The 11,289-nt window shown below is 37.2% G+C and overlaps 1 protein-coding gene across 2 annotated transcripts; it reads left to right on the forward strand.

The window, feature by feature from the left end:
* Nucleotides 1–349: 349 nt before the first annotated feature.
* Nucleotides 350–10,566, forward strand: LOC122669540. 2 transcript variants are annotated; one of them, XM_043866317.1, is made up of 3 exons: nt 350–477; nt 1,566–2,205; nt 10,131–10,566. In XM_043866317.1, the coding sequence occupies exons 2-3, from the start codon at nt 1,646–1,648 to the stop codon at nt 10,198–10,200; spliced, it is 630 nt and encodes a 209-aa protein (XP_043722252.1). In that variant the 5' UTR covers nt 350–477; nt 1,566–1,645; the 3' UTR covers nt 10,201–10,566. The 2 variants fall into 2 exon arrangements, with proteins under 2 accessions (XP_043722252.1, XP_043722253.1); XM_043866318.1 differs by lacking the exon at nt 350–477 and having other exon boundaries at nt 1,535–2,205.
* Nucleotides 10,567–11,289: the final 723 nt, after the last annotated feature.

An 11,289-nucleotide genomic window follows, 5' to 3' on the forward strand; every position in this document is an offset into this window, starting at 1 on the left:
CTCAATGAATCAGTTTAGATTATTTAGAAGATATCTAAGAAATACCCTTTTGAGTTACTTTTTGGTAGTTTAATTTTATCTTTAGGTGGAGATACTTAAATTATTACTAATTGAATAAATTATTTTAGAAAACTTTCATTAAAGCTAAATGCAAGCAAACAAAAGATACCTTTCTCTTTTTTTCCTGTAAAAAATTGTATTTTTAAGTTCTTTAAACTTTTTTTTTTTTTTGGGTAACAGTTCTTTAAACTTTAAAGAAGGGAAAATAGATTGAAAGGGACGCGTCTCTATATATTTTCCCTTTGTTTTAAATTTTAATTCTTTTCGCTCTCCCTCGGTTGTCTTTTTTTCCCGCTCGTCTCTCGCCGTCTGGAGCTGACTATCGGAAATGCGGGGGCGCCAATTTATCGAGATGTGATCGCCGGTTGAATCGCCGGAAATCTGTTACCGGTTACAGATCTGTAAACCTCTTTTCAGGTACAGATTTCTCAGTAAATTTTGAAATTTGAGAACTAAAGAACGTGATGATTATGAAGCTCTCTCAGTACATGAAAAGCTTTCGCTATTTGCCTTTTTTTTATTTTTTGTTTCTAATTTCACTTGTGAAATACACAAATTCGAACTAACGTGGGTGATTTCCGGAAAGCTGTTTCGGGAGAGAGAGAGAGAGAGAGAGAGTATTTCAGTACTATTAGGTTAAGGGAGGTGGTGCATGTAAGTAAGCTGATGTGCTTTGTTTCAGCGGCAAGTCGTCATCTTTCTCGGATGGTACTTAGGAATTAAATGGATTTTAAACGGTGTCTAATCTTTTACTTACACTGTTTCTTTTAGTTTTTCGGGAACAAAAAGAGCAACTTCCCTCGCCCCTTCTATTTTATCTTGTTGGATTTGGGCCATTTGGCGACGTTTGCTTAAATTGCGGATGATTTGTGATTCTTACTGTTCTTTTCAATCTGTCAAATGTTCAGTGAATATTATGTAAGGCATCAGCCACTGTTAAGTACTTCTGTGAAATACCCAACGAAAACTTCCCTGGCATGGCTTCTGATAATTAATGGGTTAATTGTAAATTGTTCATTTAAATGGTGATATTTAAATCACTGCCTGTGATCTAAAGTTTTTTTTCCTTCCGCCCCCCCCCCCCCAATTTTATGAACTTCTATCAGATTCAGGAAGTATTTTATGGTTGACCTATGATGGGAGAGGGAAGTCATGATAGCATTACAATTTTAATATATTTTCTTTTCTTGGCTGTTCCAAAAACTGTTCGTTATTTTCAAACAACATTTGCATTTCATAGCCTGGTACTTATTTGTTTAAATGGCCTCCTCTGTTTTTCTGATGATTTGAGTTTATTTCGTTCCCTCTCTCTGTCCGTTCAGTAAAGAAATTAAACTCTGGACCATTGGACAAGATCGTTTCAATGAACTTCTAATAATTTGGGACTACTTCCTGAAAAATTGAAAGAGCGGACCCTGTTGATTGCCTTAGTAGTATTTCCAATATTGCCAATTCCCCCCACCCGCAACCCCCAAGTATTCTGACAGCCTGCTTAAATGTGACAGGTAGTTGAAGTGTTGGTGGTTACATTGCACGAGGGAGAAAATTTAGAAATTCCTCTTTAGTGCCCAGATGAGCAGAACCTATGTTATTGGCAGTCGAAGGGGGAGGGTTCTTTTCTTCTTCAGCTTCTGGATATAGCAAGGGTCTGACCCTTCTTCTATTGGGTCGGAAGGACGAAGAAAGACCCATGAGAGTGTCACCGTGGAATCAATACCAGTTGGTGGTGCAAGAAGCTGATTCTGACCTCCAGCTGGCTCCTGGGAAGAATCGGGTGACCCATGGATGTGCTGCCTTTGTTTGCTTTGGTCGTGCTGCCGCAGGACTCGAGGGCCCCTCCCCTCCAAAAGTGGGTCCTGTCCAGCAGCAGGATGTTGTGGCAGAGTCTCTTGCTGTTTCTGGTAAGAATAAGGATTGTATCTCTCATCATGGGGATGATAGAAGCATAAAACAAGGCTGTCTCAAGAGCAGCTTAAAGAAGTCTTCCAATTACGCCCCAAATCAATTAGCTAGTGGGGAGAGTGATTTGCATGAGACATCAGGTGAAACAGTTAGTGAAACCCCTAGTTGTACTGAAAGGAGGAAAGTGCAATGGACGGATGCTTATGGGAAAGAACTTGTTGAGATTAGGGAATTTGAACTCAGGTATAGGTTCTCTATGTCGATGTTCTGAATATTTTTAGCAAAGATGATAATTACTCAATGTTTTTTTTGATTGGGTTGTGCATTTCTGCTTTGTAGTTTTCTCATTACTTCGATGATGATGTCTTTCTGACTTTTCCTTTTGCATTGCACATCTTTTCACTCAATCTATAGCTGACTTCTATTATGCCACTGTCAATATGAGATTTTTGTTAAGTTTGGCGCGGACTTTCCTATCAGTTCAAAGATGTCATTTGTTATCTGACGAGACACCTTATGACCGAAGAATTTGATATGCTATGCTGATAAGGATCAAGAATTTATTTGCAAATCTCTTTCAAACAATTTTTGAACTTAAGGGATTCTTGGAGTTTTAGGTGACTATGGCATCATCTTTTAGTTGCTTCGCTGCTGCTGTAGCTCTTTTTTTTTTTGTTGGGGGGTTAATGTGCATTTGATATCTGGTTCCTTTTACACTTTTTTTTGGGGGGTGGGGGGTGGGGGGTTAACGTGCATTCAATATCTGGTTCCTTTTACATTCTCTATGTTTGCCTTTTGTTACTTGGGTTGGATATGGTCTTATTCATCTTGTTCGCTTTTCTGCATAATGTCCTAAGAGATTGCATGGGTTCTAATGCTTTCCTTAATAATTATCATGATTTAGAAGGAAAAGAAACTTTCCAACTAATTATTATTGAGAATACCTGAAATAGGTTCTGGAATTTATCTGATTTGTGTATGTGCCACACCTGCCCACACTTGGGCTTGGTGCGATCCCTGACTGCATCTACACACGAATGGGTTTTCCAATATTTGGAATTTATTTTCACCTGCATCTTTAAGCTTGTGTATCTAGAGGGCGGACTTTGGTGCAATGGTAAGTGATGTAGGCCAAAACATGAAGAAAAAGAGGCCCAAACACGGTTCACGTGAACAGTGTCACAGCCCCATATTGCCTTGGTGTGAATGCTACTAGAAGATCCTGTGGGGCCCAAGACCAGATCGTGTGAAGACTTTTTTAGAAGGGTTAATTTTGTCTATGCGTGGGATTTAGGAGTTAGTTTAGTTTCTATTTTAATAGTTATTTTGTTTCTATTTTCTGTTTTTGTAACTTAGTCCAGTAGGCTTTCTATTTTAGTTAGTTTCTAATACAGTTTAATACTTGTAAAGCAAGTCTCAGCCATAGAAGAGATTGTTATTTTATTTCCTTCTATTTTTTACTCATCCCCTTGAGTCTATTTATATGTAACAGCCCATAGAGGCTCCCCACGAATTAATGAATTATTGAATGAAGTTTTGAGGCATCCTTGCACTCAGTTATGGGAGTAAATCCTTGTTTCAACAGCTGGGATAGCTGTGGGTGAGAGACCCAGGCTGAGAAAGCCATTCCCCTACCCTCTTCTTCTTCTATCGTTCTCCTCCTCCCTTGCCTACTCGATCAACAGTTCAACACTTCTGTGCTGTTTTCTGTGACTGCAATTAATCTTTGTGTGTGTATACTTTGAAGACCTGAATCAAGCCTCTGTCAAATTCTTATTAATTGCTGCTGTTATACAACCTGAAGAGGCTCCAGATCACCTGCGGATCTGCAGTTTCAGCGCAGTTTCTCCTGCAAACTTCGAGCCTTGATTCCTCTGCAACCTGCTACTGTGCAACACTCTTGAAGATCTAATCAGCCATTAATCATCCCTGTGAATTGCTGCTACTGCCTCCCATCAACAGAGGGTTGCAGTCCTCCTCCGATTCCAGTTTCTGCCCAGATTTTCCAGCAAACTTCAAGTGCTAATATCTCTACCACCAAGGCTAGTCTTCGATCAGATTTGGTGTCCATTCCTGCAGCTGGTTTGCTCAGATTTGATTACTTTCTAATTTCAGCCTTTTCTTATATTTTGTGTTGTGGGTTTATTTAGGGCTAGATTAACCCTAATCTAGTCTTACATTAGTAAGGTTGCTCTATTGCAACCTAGTGGTCGTGGGTTCGAGTCAGGAAACAGCCTCTCCAAGAAGCGGGGGTAAGGCTGTGTACATTGTAACCCTCTCCCAACGCTGCAGTGGCGGGAGCCTTGTGCACTGGGCACACCCTTTTTATCTCTAAGCTTGTGTATCTGAGGGAGCTTGAAAAGTGTTTTGCAATCCAATTTTCTATGTAAGCTTATTCCAACTCCTGCAGATAGGCTCCATGAATCTGGTTCTGCCACCATAAGAGTTCAACTTGGTTAAAAGAGATCCTATTTGTCCCTCAACAAAGACACCATGGCTTATTGGTGGCTTTAATCTTGCTGGTGAAATACACAATATTTCAAAAGGCATTTTGATGTAGGCCAGAAAAAGTGGGCTTATTTTAGCATAAATAAGCCTTGGGTTGGGTTCTATACATGTTGGGTCTTTGGTCCAATGGGTTTTCTTTGTAATGGATCAAGTTTTTTTTTTTTTTTCCGGTGAATTTGTAATAGATCAAGTTAATGGGCCTAAAATATGGGTAGAAGGTAAAAATACAGAATTTACTTCATTAGTTTAATTAGAGTCCTGTTTTGTGTTAGTTTCCTTATCACTTTAGGATTGGTTTAGGCCTTTCCCTTTTAGTGTGTTGAATCTGTTTTTGAGTCTTCTATATAAATTTGGAAGGGGCTATAGCCTTGTACTCAAATTTGAGTAATGAATTTGGCTTTTTGCCTTTGGTTATGTGGTGATTTAGAATGCTTTTGAAGTTTAGTCTATTTTCGAACCCTCTTCAGAACTCAGCAACCGGCCATCAGAATTGGCCCAAATTTGGAGCAAACATTCACCCAACCAAGGTTAGCCTTCAATCAAATTTCGAGGACATTTTCACTGCTGGTTGTCTGGGACTGTTTACCTTCTAATTTCAGCCTTTACCTTCTATTTCTGTAATCTGCATATATCTCTATATCTGACCACCAGAATAGACTGGAACTTGGAGGGCTATTCCATTTTATCAAGACCTAAACTCGAGCTGAGTTGCAGGTCCATCGGTTGGCTGGTTAATATTGTTTGTTATACCTTCTATATTTGGTTAGCAGCCTAATCTGCCATATGGTTAGAATTTGTGTGCTGCCTGGGATTTCATGTATTGTGGGAAATATTGGGGGTTAGTTTACTTGTAAATTGACCTTATATTAATTTATTTCTTATGTTTTTTATTTACAAGGTAAGGTACATAGGAAGTTGTTTATTTTGAACTCTATAGTTTGATTACAAGTTAGTTTCAGTTTCATATTCCAAATAGGACTCTTTTGATGGAGTTAGTGAATGGAATAGAAAATATTGGGTTTGCATGTGGTTGTGTGCTTCCTCTTCCCCTACAATGTTTCTTCTCAGATTTCTCCCGTTCTCCTAACCGTCCCTCCACCACTCCGTGATAGTGATTTCAGAAACCCTCGGTGGTGATTCCAAGGTTCAATTGGTGGTGACTCCCATCAATACCTTGCGGTGAGAAACCCAAGTACTGTTCTTCTATTCTCTTGATCTCCTCTTCAAGATTACCCACTCAGTTTTCTGTTCTTCCATCACCTACAATCGATTCTCAGTTCTGTTCATGCGATAGAGTTATCCTAATTACTCTAGGACTGCTGGAATCAAGGATTTCTACTGGTTGGTTTTATATTCTGATTTCAGAAAATCTTTATGGTCAGTACTCTAAACATTATTTTGATATCAAGTTCTGAATCTGCTGCATGAATACTATAATCCTACCTCAAGTGGGATTCTTCAGTAACTAAGAATCTAACCCTCAGATTGAGAACAGTTTCTGATATATTCTTTACCTTAAAGAATCGTAGTTGTCAAGGCGTCAGCTAGGTGTCCAGGCGGATCTCTAGGGGCCTAGGTGACTGCCACCATAGTGTAGGGTGTCATGTACTGGTTTAATTGGCATCGAACCAGGTTTTGGCGCTTATTTATACCAAATATCATTTAATATAAAAACATTTACTTAAGATATTATTCATAAATAAGCAAACACCCCCTATTTGAATCCAATAAAAATAGTTAAAAAATCAAAGTCCAAAAGGATAAAAAGTCAACCCCCAGTTCAAGAACAAAAACTGGATTTTTGGCGATAGATGAAATTTTCAACTTTCTAATGTTGAGTTTTTTCTCAAATCTAAAAAATCCATAAATCTTAATATGGTAAAAGATTGCTAAAAAGCCAAAGTGCGGTAAAATATTCATTTGTTTTGATATTTAAAAAAATATTTGCATTCAGAGCAATTTTGACAGCATTCGCGCACACCAAATTAGGTTTGACCGGAACATAACTCCTTCAATATAAATCAGATTTAAGCAGTCTTGGATTTTTTGGAAAGCTGGTTTTGTGTTCTACCTAATACAAAAAGGGGTCATGTAAAAAGAAAATCATTTGATCAGTCAAACTTCTTAGAGAACAAGAATATTTTTATAAATTGAGAGCAGTTTAATTACTTATTGATAAGATCATATTTTCTAAGAACAATATAAACCAAATGTATGTTTTGATTGTTTCAAACTTCCAATAGCTTGCTTCTTCAGTTCTACTGTCTTCTAGTTCTATGTTGATTTTTGATGACTTTATGTGGCTTAATATTGATTTTTGATTACTTAATGTAACTTAATGTTGCTTAATATTGATTTTTTTATGACTTGATGTGGCTTAATGTTGATTTTTGATGATATAAGGTACATATTGTAGCATACTAAATAATGTTAGAAAAGAGGGGAATAAAAAATAACACTTTGGGCACCTAGGCAACACCTAGGAGGGTGCCTTGTCGCCTAAGCACTTAGGCACCCCTCCACCGCCTTAGGTTACCTTGCCGCCTTGACAACTATGTTAAGAATTAAAGATGGAGGGCAAACTAGGAATGAAGACTAAAATAAGAACATAATGGAATACATGGACATTATTGGGGTATAGTGGGAAAACAGAATAAAGGGTTAAAAGTTAAGTCACGATAGAAGGTTATCTTCAACCTTTGAACTCGATCTAAAAAACCAGGGAGGGGGGTTTTTCTTGCAGGTGGAAGAACTTCTTTACTGGGGATCCAATCAAGCTGAAACTTTAGGAGATTAGCACCAATTTCCAGCTCTCTTAACTCCAACTCAACATCACCCAAAGAATCAACCAAGGACTAGGGCTTCCTTTGCCCCAAACTTCAAGGTAATAAAGGCTGAATAGATGGAGCTCGATCCATCCTATAGAGCTGCCACTACCATCTGAAACCAAGAAGGAAAACTATAATAGAAGATAATGGTAGGGAAGAAGAAGAGAAGGAAGAACGAGGGAAGGTCTTGCTGGGAAGAGGGAGCACGCACTTTCAAGCCACATAGGCACACCCAATTCAATTTTCTATTCCATTCTCAAATCTGTCCAATGTACTGTTAATCCAAATAAGTAAATAAATAAACTATTAATAACTTATTTTGTCGATTCTTTATCAATCCCCTCTTGCGACTTTTCCAACAAAAGACCGTAGAGGTGCAAGTTTATGGTTATAGTCTTGTTGCTTTACATTGCATTAAGGTGAAGGAACATGATGCATATCATAGGAAGATGATTTGGAGGATATTATAGAAGATCTAGAGGAAATTTGAGAGGGGAATATTCTATAAAGATATTCCAGCTACTGTGGGGATTGTGGGTTTTACTTTGTGGCTTCTTATTTTCTATTTTGCAGGGTTGGAGAGATATGCTACATTCCAACTATAGTTTCTATTTTGAAGGAAGACTTAAGTTGTAAGAGATCCTCCTGCCATACTAGTGGTTTCCTATTTTTTTTGGTTTCTATGAAGTGATAAATAAAAGAGATAGGGCTTAGACCTTGGAACAATTGTAAAAAAAAAAGTGAGGTTTGGTTTCAGCCTTCTTGGTGCAATGGTGATGTTGTCCTTTTGTACTGTGGTGATGCAATTCCAGTCCTCTTGGTGGTGATTTCAATCAGATCCTCCTATTGTGGTGATTCAGTAGGTTGGGTATGGCTGTGATTCCATTCCCACAGGCCAGGTGATGAAGCCTTGGTCATATCCTTTCTTTTTTCTTCTTTCATAAAGATTCTGTTATAGGTTTGTCCCATATTGCAATCTTGTTGCGATTGATCTCCCACTAGTTATTACCTGGTTCGAGATCGATTCTGCATTAGAAAAAACATCTAATAATATATTTAGCTAATGGAATGTTATGGAGCCCATACTAATGGTTTGCATGGGGAAGGACAATAAAAAAGCTATCTTTCATAGCAATAAAATCAGGCAAAGGATTCAAACTTCCTAATGGTAGTCCCCATACAGTAAGGGTGTGAATTGCAAACCGAAACCGAATTGAACCGTATAAACCTTTTATTAATCGGTTTGCTTTTGTGTTTAAGAAGTGACACCGTTTATTGAATGATTCAGTTTTTTTAAATAAGTGAAACTGTTTAAACCATCAGGTTTGAACCGATTAGAATCATTATGCTATTGAACTGATTATACATACTAAACCAAAAAAAATGCTGGTTAGTCCTACACCATGTAAATTATTTTAAATTGTGTTATTTCTTAAGTCACTAAATTGGCCTAGATGCCGTGAATTCAGCCCTGTAGCATCAGATTTCTTTATTGGGCTTACAAAATAGGTTCATTCTCAATTGCGCTCAAAACTATTAACTCGAACCAGCAACAAAATCGAAACTGAAACCCATAAAAATCATTTAACTGGAACTGTTTATTAATTGGTTTTGATTTGGGATATTGGAACTGTTTTGTTTTTTATTTTGACTTCTACCTTCATACTTTGAACCAAATTGGAACCAAACTGATTAACACCCTTACTGTACAGACCCAAGGTTAATTGCCTTATTCATGCCAAATTTTTATCTGATCTGTGTCACCTACTTGTATGGTAGCCTTCTCTTCAATGAAGATTTAATGGCTTATTATGCATTGTCTTTAGTATTTTCAACCTTCTTTGAAGAGGGCAGAGGGAGGCAGTGAATGTGCTAGATGAAGCATTAATCCGTTTTTTATTCCAGATTATTATTATCTATTATCTATTATTACTATTATTATTGTTACTATCATTATTGTTATTATTACTATTATTATTTTTATTATTACTATTGTTAGATAAAGGACCAAGGCAAACATGTATAAGTTTATTACATGGGCCGCAAATTATGGGATGGGGAAATTAAAGCCCCTTTAGGTTGTAATCTTTCTCCTGTTCTAATAAATACATGGTGATACTGCTTGCCCTTTTTCAATTGACTGAAATAAACACATTGAAGTTGTTTAGTTAACTAGGCATAACACTAGTGATTACATATTGAAAGTGCAAAACCAGATAGAAAGATAACTGGAGGCTTGAAGAGATGTCTTCCAGGGAAAACCAAATTGACTGTACTGCTTTTTGGGTCATTGTTACATCAGTGGAACCATGATTGTCAAGGCATTGCCGAGGCGTCCAGGTGCCTTGGTCGCCTTGTGTCTAGGCCCCCTCTAATGCCTTGGGTTGCCTAGATGCTTGACAACCATGAGTGGAACATCCTTGCTCAAGATATTGTGGTGCATATCATATCTATCATGCTCACTTCAATTACGAACTTGTGCCAAAGTTGATCTATTTTTTTTTTGAACACCAGCAGTTGGTCTTTTTGAAGACTTCTTTAACCTACTTGAAAATGAGAAGTTCAGTGGTGTTCTATAGAGAATGTTAGTGAACTTTAACAGTGTCTAACATGGTCGATGGAAGGTGCCTTGACCAAATCAATCCCTTCCAAAGGTCCTAGATTGAGGAACAAAGGATCACAGGCACTTCAATTCACATTTGCATTTTGGAGTTTTGAGTATGTACTTGCACATTTCTGTTCTTGAAGCACATATTGGCAAGTGTCTGTTAGAAATTTCATATTCTGGGCCTTTCTTATGGAGCTGACATTGGTGACTTGATTTGATGGCAGCGATGTAGGTTTTTCAGATGAGGAATTAGAAACAAAAAATGAACAGAGATGTGCATGTGTGATTATGTAGTTTGGCCCTGATAGGGCATCTGGAGCAAATGGATAGACCCCTTCATCTTAGTAGCCTACTGAGCTCAAAGGTCAAGTGTAGAGGCAACAATTTATTAGATGAATGACTACTAACAGAGCCCTTCGCTTCTTCCAATTGTACTTGGCTAGCTCTGCCGATTTCCAGGAGAAGAGTGGGTCTGGACTTGTGCAACTATTCTGTTTCTGCTGTTTCAGATTGATCAGTTGTCTCTTTTTCCATCTTGGAGATTTCAATTTTGTCAGTCAGGCTTATGTATGCTTTCTGCTACATATGTAATGCAATGCCATTGTAATTGTTTCATCGTAATTAAAATGTGTGTATTTTTTAGACCTTGGTTTTTAATGGGATTCATTTCATTTCATTTGTTATTTTCTTGGGAAATGTCTGCATCATATATACAGTAAGACGTTCTCATTGAATATTTTTATGTGGTTTACAGATTGCAGTCATCTGCTGGGCTCTGTTTGGTTGCAAGGGAAATAAAGGGAAGGGCAGTGAAATCAAATCAATATGAAAATGGAAATTTGGTTAATAAATTTCACTGTTTTTTTGCAATCTAATGCTTGATTTGAAAAGGAAAATAAATTTACATATGAAATTTTTTTTTACCAAATAATTAAGAGTTTTAAGTAGATTATACAATTATGATTACAAAACATTTTCTTCTTTTTTCAAAAGCGATTTTACTTCCATTTACTTGCAACCAAATAGAGCCTAATAATTTGTGATTATCAGAATTTATTAGCAATTAATTTGTATTGGACATTGGTGATCACCTTACCCACCAAAGTAAATAAAAGATAGATTTGAATACTAACTTATTTTAGCAACCAAAGAGAAACTTCTTGTTCTTAATTGCAATTGTATTAGACATTTTAGTAATGTGTTTCTTTTCCTGAGCAAAAGATCGACATTTTTCATTTCCATACTTTTGAAGTAATGGTGTCTTATTTATTCTTAAAAAGTGAATAATTTTTAAACAAAATTGCTATTGTCCAACAGTGGACCAGTAGAGTTACCTAAGGCGTAACTAAATTGAGTTTTACTTGAAAGTACCATTGTGGAACA

The sequence above is a fragment of the Telopea speciosissima genome, chromosome 7 (genome assembly GCF_018873765.1).
Source record: "Telopea speciosissima isolate NSW1024214 ecotype Mountain lineage chromosome 7, Tspe_v1, whole genome shotgun sequence".
Taxonomy (NCBI): domain Eukaryota; kingdom Viridiplantae; phylum Streptophyta; class Magnoliopsida; order Proteales; family Proteaceae; genus Telopea; species Telopea speciosissima.